Source organism: Artemia sp. Qi Xiang Cuo, chromosome 11 (assembly GCF_049724085.1).
Source record: "Artemia sp. Qi Xiang Cuo chromosome 11, ASM4972408v1, whole genome shotgun sequence".
In the NCBI taxonomy this organism is placed as follows: Eukaryota; Metazoa; Arthropoda; class Branchiopoda; order Anostraca; family Artemiidae; genus Artemia; species Artemia sp. Qi Xiang Cuo.
In genome coordinates this window covers 41,073,626-41,093,097 of record NC_142804.1, presented here as the reverse complement: position 1 = coordinate 41,093,097, position 19,472 = coordinate 41,073,626, and the positions used below count along the sequence as shown (strand labels likewise).

Below are 19,472 nucleotides of genomic sequence, written 5' to 3'. Positions count from 1 at the left end.
ATATTTTTCATGTGCTGGGCGCAGGCAGGGTCCTGAAAAACAAGTAGGCATAATAATAATATATAAAAACAAGGAAATTAGAAATACTCCGCTTAGAATTTTAGTAAAAATAAAGCTCCTGGTGGTACTTACTCTTGCCCCCGCCCTGCTGGGAAATTTTCTGTTGGCACTCATGATCTGAGACCGTTCTCTCATCCATCTTGAAAATACAAATTAAATATTCGAAAAGTATTTGGCTCTAATCGTAAAAATTCCCAGGAAGAACATTTTGCGAAAATTTTTGCCATCTTTCCTTGAAGCAGCCCATGCCCATGAGCTTTTTTTCAAGCAATCCATATCAAAGATTAAATTATGTAACGAAGGTGCACCATTTACTATTTTAAAGTCGAACGAGAAACCGTCAACCAATCGTAACCAATTATCCCCTGGAACTACTTATTTCATGTTCAAAAACACATCCTTCATGAAGTCTGAACAGCACAGTAACTAATAGTATGGTTCAGACATGATTATGTTAAGCAGGGAAATAATAACGTCATCTATTTTTATAAACTTCTGTCGGCGTATTTGGATCCTGCTACATACTTTTTATGAAAAAAGTCGTGTTTGATATTTGCTCTAAGCTCTAAACCAGATTACGAATTCTTACCCCCCCCCCCCCCGTGCAACGTTTTTTTTTAAGTAAAAAGATGTTGACAAAAGGTGCAAAGGAACCATGGCCAAAGTTACATAGGGGCCTAATAAATAAAAATTATGCCAGTAACATTTGAAAGCTATAGTTCTGTACCTTTATCGGAGGCTTCGTCCAATTTTTTCGACCTTACTTAGTTGCCATGACAGAACTAAATTTTTAATCTATAAAATACATATTCTTTGAGCTACATGCCTAACTTCAATTTAATCAGGCTATATTGCGTAATATAATACGAACCATTGACATTATCATGCATTCTTTTAAGGATTGTTCATAATTCTAAAAGTATTTCTACCCAAGAATTCCAGTTATTGTGGCTGAATATTTTCTAGATATCATGGACCCACGCTTTAAGACAAATTGTGATAAATTGTTATAGATATCATGGAAGAGAAGACTTATTACCTGCGTTTAACGAAGAGGAATCCAAAAATTCTGCGGTGAAGCATATTAAAGTGGAAGAATCTAGTACAGAAGGCCATACAGTATTAAATTCGGTAAGCTTTTCTTCTTTTTAAGTCTTAACGCAAAGAGGACCAAGAACTTATAAAAAAAATGGGTCTTCGGAGATTTAACGTGAGAAGACGGGAATTAAAAACTATTAGTGCTACTCATGGCCGTTTCCTTTTTTTTTGGGGGGGAGGGGGTGGGTGGGTTACTCAAGGATTTTTTCGGGGGGGGGTACAAAAAAATAAAATAAAAAAAACGCAGAACAATTTGTTTATATTCATTTTTGTTACGTTTTTACGAGTCGGACAACAATTTTTTTTTGGTGGGGGGAGGGGGGTCGAACCCCCTAACCCTCCCCCTGGATACGGCCTGGTGCTACTTTAAACGTAGTGGCTGGTGACTTCATTTTAAAAAAAAAGTACAAAACTTAAAAGGAAATTGGATATTTGACATGATATGACTTCAATGCAACAGAATTAAAATGAAACTTATCGATAATGATAATTAATCAACATTTTTTATTTCCAAGAATTAGTTAAAATCAAAATCCAGTCGCCATAAAGTAGGCCTAGATTTTCTTAAAAAAATCATGGCATGTTAAGTCGACTAGTTGACTTTGTGTGGACATAATTCTGGTTTCTATACCCTTCCCCTACGTTTACGGAAAGTATCTGAAAATACAAGTATACAAGATTATTTATAAAAAAAAGTCCCCAAACACTAGATGGCGATAGTAATTTTTTTTATCGGCACTAGCGTAAGTTTCCACTCTGCCAATGCTCGCTGGTTTGGCACTTTAAAACGAAACCAAGAAGAAAATAGCCTCTGTATTTATTTTGTTTCTATGGATTGGGTTACGTTTTTTGTTTACTTTTCAGGCTATTTTTATCTCGTGTTTCACATTTTCATGCCATTATGGATAAAAATTTTGGGGTTTGTTCCCACAGTGTTTCTATACAATGCAAGAATAGTTAAGTTAGTTAGATTAGATTTTATAGATGAAAGGTATAGATTTCTGAAAATTGTGCCTTTTTGCAATCTTTGGCTATAGGAAAAGTAATAAATCCCAAAGAGTAACTGGCAAGAGCGGAAAGTGGAGCTGGTGTCAACAATACACACTCAACACCATCTAGCGTTTGGTGATACTTGGCAATTTTTTTCTGTGCAATGATTATAATTACTTTAATTTGTTTAGTTGGTAAAACAAGTATCTGATCTCAGTTCCTGACAGAAAAACGATTACAAAACCTGAAAAAATACCAATGTCAACAAACTCTAGATGGCGTTGATACTTTTTTTTTACTGTTGACACTAGCGCCAGTTTCAAAAGAGAAGAGTAGATTTAAGGGAAACGGTTGTTTCTAGTGTTTGGCTTTCTCGTGTACTTTGTGCGACAGCCTTCTTTAAACTCCTCACTAAATTAACAAGAATAATTTCTGATGAGTGTTTTTTTTTTTGTGAAGTAGGCCTATTAGTTTCATCTGCCTCGATGATACAGAGGTTCTCAAGTTATTGTAAATTTTTAAGTTGTTGATCCAGATGTTGCCATCGCTAGACAAAATAGCTAAACACAATCGAGAAGTTGGTCGAAATTGGAATGAATGCAACTATTTGCAAAATCAGTAGATTTTCTTTTTATTAATTCCATTTTTTATTTCTATTTTTGGCTCTCTTTGCTAGCTTAATTTATGTAATCTTTTTTCTTATGTTCTTCTTCTTCTTCTGTGTTTTTTTTCACAGGTGTCGCAACAAATGCATGAATAACGATTTGTATATATACTTGTAATATAAAAACAAACATTAAACAAAAAAACAAAAACAATAAGTCTCACTGGTGAATTACCATGGTAAGTTTCTTGTTCACTGTCTTTTGCAGCTGAAACTTGGGTTCTTTATAATTAGCTCGGTTACTTTGCTTGATGGGTTATTTTGCTTAAACGTTGGCTCATAAAATATTGGAAGCTGGTAAGAGACAGATATCCGGCAGTTTAACACGAGAAGATAGCAACAAAACAAAAACCACTGCCAATTTTACTGTAACGTCTAATAACTTAGTTAGAAAATTAAAAAGTTTCAAAAAGAATTGAATTGTTGAGATTATTCATCTGCAATTTTATCAGATTAAAGCTGGCGATTTTCTGTAAGTATCAACTATTTGTTTTTCGACAAATGAACCCAAAATCCAGTCTACACAAAGAAGTCCTAAGCCTCTTGGGAAAATCTCTACTGGCTAAATATTATAGATGACTTTAAGCTGGCATTAGTGACAGAATTTGGAGTACTTTACCGTCCCCAACGTTTCATAGTGCTTGAGAAGATAAGCCTCCTGCAGTTTAGGATTATTAACTGTTTAAAAGACCTAGCATGTCTTGAAATTTTGATTTGGATATATTCCAAGACGGTTTTAGGGTGAAATTACAGATCAGGGGCTTTTCAGTATCTTGGAAAGTACCGTAGACAAATAAAACTAACTTTCAGCGATTAATCTAGAACCAAATTTATGTCCGGAAATATATTTTTAAGCTGAAAAACAGTGAATCTCGTTAAATAGCATCAAACTCTAGATGGCGTTGTTTTTATTTTTTACCACCAGCGGCAGTTCTAATTCTCTCGAGTTCTTTAAACTCTTTGTGTTGGCTCACTAATGAAATCGTATCAATACGAGCGGTTCTTATTCCAAAATTGTAAGATTGCTAGCCAATTAGACGCGCTTTACATTTCATGGTTGATCAGTGTAAGGTTACTTTCGTGTTACCAAAGACTTATTAACATTTTGTTAAATTTAGGTATTTGTTCAAACTATGTTTGCAATTTTCCTTTACTATGGAGTATAATTCTAGCGAAGAAATTAATCGTGAATCAGTTCTTATTGAATTCTAACATTAAAAAATAATCCTCCCTATCCTCAGTGTTTTCTAGGGGAACATAATCCAGTTTTGACCCATGCCTCCAGCTACCCCCATCTGTCTGGGGTAAGGGGGACACATTTCATAAAACGTCAGCTGTGATATTGAGTTGAGTAATAAACTGTCCTAATAGAAATTAATTTCTAATTATCAAGCATTGCATTTGAAAATAAATCTTTAATGGCGAAATAAGCGGTAATCCCTCAAGGATTTTTTTGTTTCAATAGAACACAAAAAAAATCGTACTTTCTAGAAAAAAAGCTTCCCGTTTTCCCCAGCTCAGCTCAAGAAATTCATTTCATTCCTACTTTTGACACAGCATGGATAATTATGTTGAAAAAAAACTAGATTGGATAATTCCTCAGCCAAAATCTTGTGAAACTGAGAAATAAGCTTTTTTAGCTCATGAATCTTCATACAAAAAAAACTAAATAGAATGTAGCTTTTTGCTCTACAAGTTTAATTTGATTTTAGTATTCTGTCCATACTCATCTTCTTTTAGTTGCTCATGCTTAGTCCTACTGATAGTACTCCTCTTCTACTAGCTATAGTACTAAAGTAATGAATTATTATTTAATAAATTAATTATATTTTTTCAATTCCCTTAGCTTGTCGCAGAACATGAAAAGAACTATGAAACATATTACCCTTCAGGTACTACTATCCTTCACCTATCAAATAAAGCAATTTAAATCTCTTCATCGTTTTAACTAAGCAAGAAAATTACAATCAATTCAAACTTCTTCTTTCACACGTCTCTAACTTGACAGAATAAGAAATCACAGGTATATGATAATCATATGGTATCAATGGTGTATATAGTGTATAAATAAATGATGTATATGGTGTCAATAAGGAATTTTGTTTGGTGCCAAGGGTGTTGGAAAAGCACTACATTACTCATTACAAATACTTATCACAATACTCATTACATTACTACATTACAAAATAAGCAGAAATGATGTATTAATTTTTTTTTTAGAATCATTTTACGCCGTCAATGATTCAAACGGTGACGAATCCAGATGGCACAGTGTCTATAATTCAAATGGATCCTAGTCAACATCCCATTATAACCCTCCCTGATGGAACGCAAGCTCAAGTTCAAGGAGTGGCTACGGTAATATTCTGCTTTTTTATTTAGCTATTATTCTCTTTTGTGCTAATACTTGTCACAGTTTTGTTTTTAGTTGTAAAAAACGCTATTGGCCCATCTTTACAGGGTGTGTATCTGAAGCCAATTTTGGTAGACAGAAAATAACTATATTTGAGTACAAGCAAATGTATTCCAATAAACGTTTCTTCAAGTAGTATTCAAACTAAATTATTTCAAGCTGTGATCAACCAAATAGAAAAACCCTCATATGTAAAAAAAAGTAATAAATGTGGCACAGGACTTTACGTTCTCTACTTATGGTGCTGATCTCTGTTTCATGGCCCTTCACGCAGGAAGTGTAATGGGGGGGGGGGGCGGGGGGCCAGCAATCCTGTGCTTTTGCACACTCTTCTTGTTTAACTTCCCTAGATTTTTCTACGTACCCATTTAGAGCTTGCTGAACTCTGGCTAAGCTTACTGAGTCACGCCATTGACTCCCGTTCCAAACAAAATAATGGACAGAGGATTTAAAGTTTAGTGAGACCGCTAAATTCGAAATATCCTCAAATAGGACTTGCACACTATATATGTTGTGACGTATATCATTGTAAAGCTTACTAAAATATACTCTAACTTCAAAATAATACCTATTTTCTAAAAAGGAAGGTTGATCAGAAAAAAAATTGTTTCCGCTCGTGGTGCGGGTTTTCATAAGTTATTCTCCGTTTTCTATATTATAGATCAAAATATCCCAAAAAATATGACACTTTTCTTACAAAAAAAAAACTGCTTCTCAAAGCAACCCTCCCTCATTGGTAGAAACATTTTCTAGCTTGATTTATCCGTAAAATACCCATGTACTATTTTGAACCACATTCAGAATACAATATGTAGTTGTTTCTAAGGCTTACCTGTTTGAAACAAGTTTAAAATTATGAACAGTGAAAATAATTCCTGATGAAGTGCTCCTTTAAAAAAATCATTTCAAAGGATATTTTGACTTATAAATTATATATGTTTTTATGTAGTTTGTACCTTCCTCTGTGAATGAAGCTGGTGGAATGACATTGAGTGCAATAAACGGTCCAGATGGAGCACAACTGGCAACCATGGATCTCAGCAGTGTTACGGAATCCGGTATCACTGAAGGCCACATCTTACTAACGGGAGAAGATGGGCAGAGTAAGAAGTATTTTTTACTTTGATTTCCTTTCCTTTCATTGAATTTAATTATATGGTGTATTATATTAATATATCAATATTTCCCGCTATTACGGTAGACAACCTTAGCTGTATATCGTTTTCAACCATATAGTCATTCTTGTGAGCCGTATCAATATTCTAAAGTACCAAAGGCAGTAAAAATAAAATCTGAGTGTTTGAATTGGTTTAAATCGAAAACTATAAAACCGTGGATAGATAGATAGATTTATTCACTTGAAAGTTCTATTGGGCCATATTGACATACAAAAAAATAAGCCAAAAAAACTTATTTTTTTTAATAAGCCCAAAATTTGAAAATTTTGCCTTTTTTTTTAATTAGAGAATTTTTTTTAATTAGAGATAGAAAAATACAACAACAAAAAGTAAACAACATACAATAACAACATACCTACCCAGACAACCGTTCCAATATTATTTATATCTAAATAATACCTACTTTTCAAAATTTCCAAAATCCAATCTCTCCCGCCAATCATATGTATCTTAAAAATTTCGTATAAGCGTTCGGTTTTTTACGAAAAAGAAATCCATATGTTTTTGTTTTTTTTTATGCATTTTTTGGTAACAGCGGGTGTCAAATTAAAAAAAATGATACGTAGTGAAAATAAGCCAAAAACATATAGCATTAAACAGCTTAGGAAGATGTACCTTATCTTTGAAGGTGTAGATGGCTTTGACAATTAACAGATTGTTTGTGTTTGTAATCTTGTGCATGAAAAGTGTTATCAAATTACTAATTAATTTTAGTTGTTTATTTTTACGGTTCAGCGTCGCAACATTGACAAAATTGTGGTACTGTAGTTCAAAGTTTCGTTAAACTTCATAATTTTGAAAGTACCAAACAAAATCTTGGAAAATTGCGGTTTTAAGGTATGAATAGACCTAAAATTCTGTTAAACTTCATAATTTTGAAACTACCAAATTTTTTGGGGGAAAACTGAGGTTTTTAGGTATGAATAGACCAAAGATTGGGTTAAATAGATTTAAATTCTGTCAAACTTCATAATTTTGAAACAACCCAAAATTGTTTTTGGAAAATTGCTGTTCTGAGGTATGAATAGATCTAAGATGGGTTAAATAGATTTAAAATTCTGTTAAACTGCATGATTTTGAAACAACCTCCAAAAAATTTGGAAAATTGCGGTTTTCAGTATGAATAGACCTAAGATGTGTTAAATAGACCTAAAATTTTGTTAAACATTATAATTTTGAAATTACCCAAAAAAAATATTGGAAAATTGCGGGTTTCAGGTATGAATAGACCTTAGTTGGGTTAAATAGACCTAAAATTCTGACAAACTGCATAATTTTGAAACTACCAAAAATTTTTGGAAAATCGCGGTTTTCAGGTACGAATAGACCTAAAATGGGTTAAATAGACCTAAAATTCTGTTAAACTTAATAATTTTGAAACTACCAAAAAAAATCTTGGAAAATTGCTGTTTTCAGGTATGAATAGACCTTAGTTGGATTAGATAGACCTAAAATTCTGTTACACTTCATAATTTTGAAACTACAAACAAAAATATTGGAAAATTGCAGTTTTCAGGTATGAATAAATCTAAAATTGGTCTAGGGAGCGAACAAATGTTTTTATTTTCATGTTCTTGGTACTTGAATATTATATTATAAGATGAAGTCTATTGTCTACCATATGGATTAGTTCAGTGAAAATAATAAATATGTAGTTCCCATGAACTGCTAGCCTCATATAGTTCATACAAACTTTAAACCAGTTTTAGATTTCTCATGGAAATTTCATTAGAAAAGTCAAATGGTGCTAGTGGGTATATTTATATATAAGAATGTTTTCCTGAGAAAAAGTATTTTCTAAAACTTACTGGTAATTAACATGGTTGAATTTCTAAAATTCCGGTTTAACTTTTCCTTTATTGTTGGCTCGCCGATTGAAACAAAAATTTGGCAATAATGAGTACAGGCGTTAGAACATTATATTTGGTAATCGGAAGTTGGATATATATATATTGTTATTGTTATCAATACTCTGTGAGATATCAATTCAGTCAAAGCAGTCATTATGGGAATATTTAAAGTATTGTTAATTATTTTTACACTCAAAATCGTGGACTTAATAAGGTAAATTATTTATCTTTTTCAACTCAGTGTTCAATAAAAAAGGGAAAAGTTCAAAAGAAATTTTGAGTTAAGATATTTAAATAATAAGAGATATTACGATATTTGAGAATTTACATTACTTTATCTAGAAGTCATCAACAGCTTAAACATAAGCTGTAGAAGTAAAACAAAGATAAAATAATAATTATAATAAAATGAAAAGAAATGCTGCCTTTTTTTCAATTAAAAATGTTGCCTTCTTTCAATTTTGGAATTTATCGCATAAGCAGTTTTGCCTAGAATTCTGAATAATTTGGTTGTTAAGACAGAAATGATGAAGTTTTTAATTGTAACAGATCTATGACAGTTAGGGCGCAAAGGCTGGAGAGGCCAGAGCTTGTAAAAAAGATGCTTAGAAAAGAATACTTTATTTCAATTTTTTGCTCGTTATGTCTGACGCCACTAAAATTAGACCTGAATTTAAGATTTTTCTTGGGATCCATTAGAACAACCTTGGGGAAGGGGAGTCCCCTCTCATTGTGTTTAGCTGTGAACATGAATTTTGCTTGGGGTTTTGTTAGTTGCTGTATGCTAAACATTAAGTTTGTTTCGGTTAAGCACTTACTTCTTTTGCTGAAACCTAAACCTAAATTTGTGCAACATGGTACTAAGAAATACTACTAAGAAAACTAAGAAATATGACCACCCAATACAGTTTGAACAAACTCGTTTTGATAACTGGTCGATGTACATTTTCCCTAACTTATTGTCTTAATAATTTATGAAACTCTTTTTTTTGAAGTTGTGTCCTTTTTGAAAGATTCACGCGATCAGACAAAGTTATGAAGGCATCCTTGTGCCCAAACTGAAAGGATGTATCTTATATTTTCATTGAAAGTCAGAGAGATAGTGAGGAATGTGTCTCTAGAGGATTTAATAAATAAGCTGAAAATAATTAAATATTTGGTTTAACGGTAAGAATATATATATATATATATATATATATATATATATATATATATATATATATATATATATATATATATATATCATATATATTATCATTTTATTTTAGTGTTAAAGATTATTAAATTATTAAAGATTATGACTTTTAGTTTGTATATTACATTGTTTTGCAAATCTACAAGTATCCACTCCTAAAATTTGTAAGGCATATTTAGTTTAAAGAAGGCAAGAGAGATTGGCCCGAATTGGCACAAAATCTTGTCACCATCCCTTGCCAAAAAAAAATACGTTACTTGTATTTACTATATGTTCAAATAAAGCGATCTTATTTCTCCACATAATGTAATTTTTTTTAGATTTCTAAATAGATTTCTTCTTTCAGTTACAAAAAAATGCCCCCTTGGAAGCTTAGAAGCCCCATTAATTTTAGCTTTACATTTTAGTATCTAAATGTGGGTGAAACTAGGATATGTTAGAAGTAGATTTCACGTGGAGGTCAAATATGATAATTTTCTAAGCGATTATTTAACCCCTTATTCAATGGCTATGTTCATTCACTGCAACAGCTTTAAGCTTACATAATCATGCCATTAATGAAAGAAAATGAAATTAGATCATGCAAGAAGCTACAAAAGCAGCAACAAAAATCAGAAGTAGCAACTACTTTTTCAAGGTCAGCAAAAAGGATATAAGAAAAATGTCGAGCAATAAAAATTTTTGGTGAAAATGATGAAGGAATTATGATACGTATCTCTCTTTTGCAAAATCTCTAATAGATGGTTGTCTCCTTGCCGTCCATAAAGGTTATATCTCTTGAAATACCCTTTTTGGTTATTTTTGGGTATTTATTCTTTTGTGAATAGGATGTTTTAAATGTATATGTTTCTTTTTTTGTTTTATTCTTATCTAAAGGAAAGTTTTTTGTCATTTCAGCCTATCCAGTTTCCATTTCTGGTATGGTGACAGTTCCTGCAATGTATCAAACCATGTTATCTAGTATGGCTCAATTACAAGGCAACGGTGATATCCAGGTACGTATTTTTCGCCGCAACTCTTTTGTTCTCTGTTCTCTTTCAACAACTCTTTGTCTATTGGTCTGTTAGAGGGAACCTTTGGTAGGAGTCGTCGAGTTTTTGGCAGTGTTTTTGCTTATTTCAAAAGCTCTGTTTTGTCGACAACTAAACTATTAAATTTCATAGTTATCCCCAGGAATGACTAGAAGGGGAAGTTAAATGAGACAAAAATATATTGATAATGACTTGGCTCATGCAGGGGGGATGGGGGGGGGAGGGGGTAAAATCTCTTGGTGCCTCTCCGTTCGCTTACACTTACGTTTAGTTTTGCTAATGAAAACTAGTAGTGAAGAGGCTATTTATAACTGATAAACAGACTGATTTGTTTTCTCACGCAGTACTGCTCACTGTGTACCATTTCATTTTATTCCAGTTTTGGAGTAAAAAGGAATTTTAATTTGTTTTTTTTTATAATAAAATCGGCCGCTCAGAATATAAATTATACTATACTATACTCTACTTTACTATAGAATTCTCTGCTTCATAGACAAAAAATTAAATAAAAAAGTAACACTTAACAAACTGCACAAATTTTATTTACAGTACTGACCAAGAATTTATATGAGGCCATTTATTTTCGCTTTTTTTTTATAGCGCTCACTAAAATGTTCATGTGGGTTAAATTCTTGTAAAATGCCCAGTAAAATGTTCGTGTGGGTTAAACTTTTGTTAATTAAATTTTGTTGGAGGTGGGCAACATTTTATTTTTTCATTTGATGCAATTTTATGTCCATTAACCAAAAGATAGAAATAATCGTCCATCTTATACCCGGAATTTTACCCGTTAAGTTAAGAGCTATAGCCCCTGCAACTCCCCCCCCTTTTTTTTTAGCGATAATGAAGATTATCTCATCGGGATTGCTCGAGGAATGTTTTCTGCCCAAAAAAATCAAGCATTTAAGATTAATTGAATGATTTAATTTAGAATATCGCTGTGCCCCAAGAATTCCCCATTGGCATAACTGATATATGTATATATATATATCAGTTATGTCCTTGAAGCACTTTTTGGTGTCTGAAAATAAAATATAAATTAAAAGCCATATTATTTTTATGTTTAATAATTCCAAGATGCAACACGAAATTAGCCCAAAGATTAAATCAAAGGATTTTGGAGGAAGATAAAAACATGATGGGAAAAAATGTATTCTGATTGGTACGTCTAAGACCAAAACACAAGTTGATTTTAATTGTAACCCTTTTCCTGGGATTTCTTTTTACGCATTAAGAGTGTATTGCTATACATTTTTAGCTTTTTCTTCAAATCTCATAGAAGCGAGGTCCTAACCCTCATTTTTATTCGCTTTGTTTAATTTTCTTAAAACTGAAAAAAGACTCGCCATATGTTGAAAAAAGACTGTGCAATTTGCTTTTCCTTTTAACGCGTGAAAAGTGTATTTTCTAAGCGCTGTTGTTTTTTTCCAAATTTTTAAGAAACACAGTCCCGACTCCTTAAGAAACTCCACCCTACTCTTAAACACGTGTCTATTTGTGGTCTTGTCAGTTACGTATTGTGTTGCATGTTGCATGTTTATTCTAAGCCTGTTAATGTTTATGCTATACTGCCAAACGAAGAAAAAAAGAAGATAGACCGTTTGTTTAATCAGAAACCTATAATTTCACTCAATATATTGTACACATAATTAGGAAAAGATAAAAGTCAGATCGACGGGGTTTTATGGGACTTTGGTTCGCCTTATCTGACACTAAACGACTGTAAATAACAGTTCGAGTACAGTGATCGTTATCAGCAGAAATACTACGTCAAATGACTGTGATCAATGCTAATCTAATGCAGGAGTTATAGTTGCATTGATCGCAGTAAGCTTTTTGGTGTAAGAAAAGACGAAATATTGACCATGTATGCAAATTTACTGTCTCAGGTATTTTGCATTAGCCATGCAAAAGATCCTTCACAGTTATAGTCTCGTAACTTATAGATAAAAATAAAAATAGCAGGAAAACTAAATAGAAAACAGTAAGAAAATCAGACCAAAAAGAAAAAAAAAATCTACAGTTATCCTTTCTCTTGTTTTTCAAAATTGAGTGGATTATTTAAACCGTAGTTTACGGACGCTTAAATAGAAGTAGTTATGGTTTATGTTGCCTGTGAAACTGGGATTCACAGGACCGAATGGACCTGTAAACACCTGTAACTTGCAACGAATAAATAAGATTTTTATTTGATTGGATTCCTTAGTTTTAGATCTAGCCATTCACTTGACATTTTCTCTCAGAATGATTTAAACTTGTTTAAAACTTTTTTCAATGATTTTCAACGTATCTTTCAATCTAAAAAATGCGAAGCAAATTTCAAAAATATAACTTATTAGATGGATAAAGATAAGTCTCAGCTATTGAATAGGCCTATAGTAAAGTTGTTGTCTTGTGTTGAAACCACAGGTCTCTAAAAAAAAATAACATATCAATATTGGACAGGAAAATTAAACCTTAAAGCCCTTTAATGTTGACCGTTGTATCCAAGAGAATGGGTCACTCATAAGAGCTGCATCTTTGGCAAAGGCATATCTAGAGTAATTTTTTTTCGGGGGGGGGGGAGGCAAAGATTGACAAAATCTTGTCAATGTGACAAGTGCGCCAAAAATTGATCATATTGACAAGTTTATTAAAATAGGAAAAAAAACGGAATAAGGGCGCCAGAAAAATCTTGGGGGGGGGGGTCCCCCTCCCCACCCCCTGGATCCGCCTGTGATCTTTGGCGTTTAATATGGGAAGATAGAGAATAAAAACTATAGCACAAATGACAGTTTAGAGTCTATTAACTTCATTTAAAAAGAAGAAAAATTGGATAATATATATAATAGATCGTATAGACATAATTATATATATCTTATGTAGATGTCAATATATCGTTCAAGCTCTAGTTCCATATATCTTATTAAATACACAATAACAAGGACAATATCCCAAAGGGCTCGATGGCCCGTTATATGGGAAACAACTTACGATAACTAATTAATTATAAAACTGGACATATCCATACTAAACTACGCCTGAAAATATATAGATAAGGAATAAGAAACCAAATCACCGACAGTCCCCACGAATGCGGGGATCTCCCCATCACCCGACAATCAAAATTAGATTGAAATTTTGTCTACGTCATCGAGGAACCAACGCTAACTAAACAGCACCCAAGAAAATCTTATAACATTTAACTAAAACTTATACAACATTTTCTTTTAAGGAAATATATTGATAGATAATAGATATAATTATAAATGTAAGGTAATAAATATATATATATCCGCAACGTTATAGAATAAAACTTGGTAAGCCATTGAAAAATTCGGCCGGTTAAGGAGGCTAGGCGACTTTTAGCTGGAACATCTGCTGGGAACATAATCCTCCTTTTTTGTACCCTCCCATACATTTACAGCAGTTTAGAGTCAAACAAAGTCGGCAAACGCTCGATGGTTTTGGTGATTTGTCTTTTCGGCATTGGTGCCAGTTTTAGCTCTTATAAGTTTCCGCTCTTCGAGTTGGATTTTAAATCACCAGGAAGTATTATTTGTTTTTTTATATTGACAATGAGTATTACATTTTAATTTCTAATAAGTATCTTACAATCCAAATATTGTTTCCATTATTGAACTAATAATTTCCCTATGGAGCTAAATATTTAATCTTGTTTGAGACTGCAGGGACAATTTTAAATTTATTTTGTTAGAATAGAGAAATCTCTCTCTGTATTAAAATAGAGGTTGTTTTCAACCTTTAATTGACTCAATTTAATGAACGAGTTGCTTTGAGTAAAGAACAAACAATTTTAAAAATAAACTATTAATTTAAACTATTAAACTATTAATTGATACTAATATGGTAGTCGGTGAAAATTTAATCATTGAAAAGGGTAAATTAATAACAATCAGATTTAGATTTGAAGATGCTAAAATACCGTTTAAGTAACTATAAGATTGTATACGTGGAATAAGACATTCGAGTTTTGAAAGATTGCAGCTCGAATGAAAATCCAACAATTTATTTTGTCAACTAAAGGGCCTTGAAAATGACATGGCAGATTAGAAAAATAAAAATAACATGTGAAAAATTTTGCTAGCAAGATACTAATATGGTAAGTTATGTTGTTTTAGTCATAATTAAGCAATCGGCTATTTTCTTTTGCTGAATTTAGTGACCAATTTTTTTTTCTTCAGAGGGACGGGAAGCAAATCTGTGTTACGACTCCAGTCATTCGAAAAAATTGAAGAAACCGCTTTACTATTTGATCTTTTACGTGTCTAGTCAATGTCACCTTATTTTGCTTTATTATGACTAATTTTGTTTCGTTTTGAAATAGATTATGCTGTTTATTATTCTTGTCTTGTTTTTGTTTAGTTTCACCTTCTCTTCTGTGACATTGTTTTATTTATTTCGTTCGATGTGGCCTTGTTTTAAATTATTTTTCAGCGATACCGGGGCAGTGATGGTAAGTGCATGCTGATAAAACAGCTTCTCGGCCTGTAAAGACTTGGTGGGAAAAAACATTCCTAATTACCGTTTTTTAAGTTGAAAAAAAGTATAGCTTGTCGTTCTTCAGTAATCTTTTTACTATCTGGTAGACCTGTAACAACATAAACAATCGGGCTTTCGTGAAGAACATGGGTAAAGATAACCAAAACTAAAATTAGGTTAGGGGCTTTCTGTAAACCCTGATATAGCTTTTTTCTGTAGTACAAAATTGCAGCTGCCTCGACGTGACTCTACTGCTACACTTTTAGTTATTATCTTTCCTCACTCAAATAATATGTTATTATACGTTGTTGGCTTTTTTTTCGAGTTTAGTATTTAAACTGAGTCACAGCATCAGTTTCGAGTTTAGCATTGAAACCGAGTCACAACTCAATTTCGAGTTTAGTATTGAAACCGAGTCACAGCGTCAGTTTCGCGTTTAGTATTGAAACCGATTTACAGCATCAGTTTTAAGTTTGGTATTGAAGCCGAGTCATTGCATCAGTTTCGAGTTTAGTATTGAAACCGAGTCACAGCATCAGTTTTGAATTTGGTATTGAAGCCGAGTCCTAGCATCAGTTTTGAGTTTATTGAAACCGAGTCATAGCATCAGTTTCGAGTTTAGCATTGAAACCGAGTCACAGCTCAGTTTCGAGTTTAGTATTGAAACTGAGTGACAGCATCAGTTTCGAGTTTAGTATTGAAACCGAGTCATAGCATCAGTTTCGAGTTTAGTATTGAAACCGATTCACAGCATCAGTTTTTTTTGCTTCTTTATTCCCATTGAGATTTAGAAAAAAACGCGCCGTATTGAAACACAGCTCAGTTATGTTCTTTTTGCGCACGAAATCCATCTATAGACCACAGTGGAACTCATTTCTGCAGTACCAAATACACCTGCCTCTGCTACCACTCTTTCAGCTTTTTTTTTTTTTTTTTTTTTTTTTTTTTTTTTTTTTTTTTTTAATACATCCAAACCGTATATTACAATACCTTTCTGGCTTTCGTTTTTCAATTTAAATGTAAGCCAAGCCCCAGTCCCAGTTTTTTTATTCACTCCCTTTATTCTTCGTTAAACTTGAATAAAATACATCTTAATGACCGTAGTTTAGTCCTGTTCTTCTCACGCATGCAATCCGTCTGTGAACCATGGTACATTTCTGCAGTAGAAATTCCACTTGCCTCTACGGCACACTCCAATCTGGATTTGAACGTACCACCATTGTAGTGTGAAAAACCCATATTTCTTCTGTGACTGCTTTTTCAGGTTGAGAGACCGTTTCACCAGTGTGTCCTAACTTACTGACTATGAAATTGGAGGATCCTTGGCGTTTCGTGTGTGACATTGATTTCACAGGTTATAATGAACCAGGGTTGCACCCCTAGTGATTTATCATTATTTCTAGTGATTTTTTATATTGTCTAGAAAAAACTAAATCACAAGAATTCAACACATAAAATCACTAGATTATTCAACAAAATCTCTAAACCAACCAAAAACCACTAAAATCTAGTGATTTTTTCCACCGGGCGGTAACCCTGATTAGAACACACACTCCTGAAAAAGGTTGCATAAAGTACAAAGGACAGTAAAAATGAAACATGTTTTTTTCAATTGGTTAAGCGGAAACTAACACAGCCGCACATGTTTTAAAAAGTTAGGAAAGTCCGGGAATTCAATTTTTAATGGAAAAGACCTCTATATGCCGTCATGCAGTTTTAGTGCTTAGCGGATGCCAAGTTTGAAAATAAGAAACGTTTTTAAAATATCAACAGACAATGAGCGAAACAAATATCATTATGGAGCTCTAGAAAGTCTTACTTTCCCCACTGCCATAGCATATGACACTAGTGTTAATTGGCAGTCAACTGGGTAAAAAAAACGCAGTGATTGAATAAGTAAAATTATGCAAGAATATAACCCAACACCTTTTTAACAGATAAAAATTGAAGAGAGATGCATATACCATTGAATAGTTAAAAATTTAAGCTATGCATTAATATGTTTATTATTAAAATCATTAACGATTAAACACTCCAAATTATTAATTGACTGATTTATCTCCAAGAACATCTTGCAAAGACCAATAATCTTATTTTGTTATATTTACCTATTTAGTGTTTTAAATTGTATTCATCACCAGAATCATTATTTTCTTCTGATTCTGATAATATTACTTTTAGTGCTTAATTTTTACTATACAAAGCACTGATATTCAATTAGATAAGTAGCCCAAATTCAAGTCAAGATGAAAATCTTGGTTTGACTCATATTCAGTGACAATTATCCAAAAATAAGAGCTTACCTTAAATGTATTCGCCAGTTTGCAGCAGTTGAGTAGACAGGAAAACCATGAAAGAGGACTAAAAGATTGTTATTCTTGAATTTTACAAGCAAAAAGCGTCGCCAAAATTACAGAATTATTTTCCGCTTATTTTTCTTTTGATTAATGGCTTAATACGGCAACATTGTCCACTAAAACTGCGCAAATGCTTTTGCTTATATGTTCACGTAAAGAAAAATTCCGATTTTTAGGTATGAAAAGACTTAAGATGGAGCCAGGGAGCAAAAGATGTTTTCATTTTGATATCCCTGGTACCGTAAGCAAAGATAAGAGAGGTCGTGTTATTTTTGTTTCGCTATTGTTCAACCATATCGTTTAAATTAGAGTGCTCGTGATGTTAGATGTGATTCGCTGTTATCCGACTCCTGTGAACTAACACATCGGCTGCAGTCACTCAAAAAGTCTTATGTAACACCAAATCAATTTTAAGAGAGAGTGCAAAAACTTAAAAAGATGTTCTAGGATTTTCAGTTATTAATATTGGCATTCACTTAACAGAGGAAGGTTTTCTGACGCCTCCGATATGCGGGGTCAGTGCATATTTTGATAACAAAGCTCCCACCTCCAGCTATTTCTACAAAAACAAAATTCTATTTTGACAAATAATATCACATACCGCCTTTTGAAGTATCTCTTTGAATTTGAATGTGTCAGCTTCACAAGACGAGGATTAGTTAAAAAGATATTTCTGCTGTAATTTTGTTTTTATTCATGATTTAATATTGGATCTAAAAAACGTGATTCGTTAGTGAGTCCTTCGCATAAAACTAAATGATTCAGATGTATTTATAAGTGGAACTGCTTTAGTGCCAGCTATAATAAAATATAACGTGAGATAATGCGCCAAGGGAGCACAACCCTTAAAGTACAGAAGCCTGAAACAGTGCAAACTTAGACCTTTTCTAAACTCCAGTTCATAGTTGAAATTGACAGTGCCGTTCAAAAAGAAGAGAAAATGGTGTAATTGTTCAGAATTCTAGAGAAGGTTTATGTTTAACAAAACATCTGCTAAATGTAACTCGTCAATTTATTGTTTGTTAAGCTGTGGTAAATACTTTAACTTTATTCGACCAAATTAACCTAAGATTAAAAAAAAAAAAAATCAATTTGTGTGCTCTGGGATAGAAAAATTTTAATGGGAAAATAGAAAGGTCTTACTCAAAATGTACATGGCGATCGAATTTGTATTTTGGCTCAAACGTGGAGTATGCTATTGAACATCAATAGACTATCATTTTTTAAGGGCTTCTTTTGTTTACCAAATCCGTATCAATATGGTTTACTAGTGACCATACAAGAGATGAGCGCTAATTGCGAATTAGTTTGGATGAGCCTCCCATTTCCTTGCCATCATCAGTAAATAGGTTATTTTTTTCCTACGCCCATCATTTCCCCAAACATCCAATCAAAATTTTGAGATGGAAATTTTGTTCAGCGTAGTTGAAAGGTCCAGAAATTATGTCTTTGAAGATGACAGCAACCTCAAAGCCCTCAGGGCAAGGGTTGTAAGTTATGCCCTGCGGGTATAGAAGTTTGTACGAAAAGGGTGGTCATATATACTTCGGAGGGGGAACATTTGATTGGTAATCAGAAGTTCTAGTGCCTTTTTTAACAGTCAAAGTGACCAGTGGGTAATTACCCCCCCCCCCCACACCTCGTGTTTTCCCGAAATGCATCCAATAGAAATTTTGAGATAGCCGTTTTTTTTTCAAAATAGTCCCAAGATCATTTAACAAGGCTTTTGGGGTTGGTACAAACCACCAGAGCCTGGAGGCTCTGCCGTGGGGGCATATAAGGTTTCTATGGAATGATGGTATAAACTTAAGATGTATAGTGCCGTTTTTAAGAGTCAAAAGAGATTTGAGAGCAACCAGCCCCTCCTCCTTGCCCATCATGTCCCTAAACACATCCGATCAAAATTTTGAGATATAAATTTTGTTCAGCGTAGTTGAAAGGTCCAGAAGTTATGTCTTTAAGGATGACAACCCCCTCCCAAAAAAACCCTGTGGGCAAGGGTTTTAAGTTATGCCCTGGGGCATTTAAGGTTTATGTGGAAATTTTGGTTTTATAAACTATAGAGGAGGCTCATTTGGTTGAAAATTTAAAGTTCTAGTTCCCTTTCAAGAGTCAAAAATGATAGAAGGCAACTAGCCCCCCCCCCCGACTACT

General features: G+C 33.1%; 1 protein-coding gene across 5 annotated transcripts in view; it reads left to right on the top strand.

Annotated features, from left to right (window-relative positions):
- Positions 1-19,472, top strand: part of LOC148946978 (DNA-binding protein Ewg-like) — a 191,810-nt gene that overhangs the window by 152,515 nt on the left and 19,823 nt on the right. For 4 of the 5 annotated variants that reach the window (XM_089096782.1, XM_089096781.1, XM_089096784.1 and 1 more), the window contains exons 6-9: positions 1,027-1,191; positions 5,033-5,170; positions 6,175-6,328; positions 10,346-10,443. In XM_089096782.1, the coding sequence (XP_088952908.1) occupies positions 1,027-1,191; positions 5,033-5,170; positions 6,175-6,328; positions 10,346-10,443 (555 nt within the window). Of the gene's footprint in view, positions 1-1,026; positions 1,192-5,032; positions 5,171-6,174; positions 6,329-10,345; positions 10,444-14,663; positions 14,817-19,472 lie in introns of those variants that run through there. The other variant, XM_089096785.1, reaches the window with a different exon arrangement.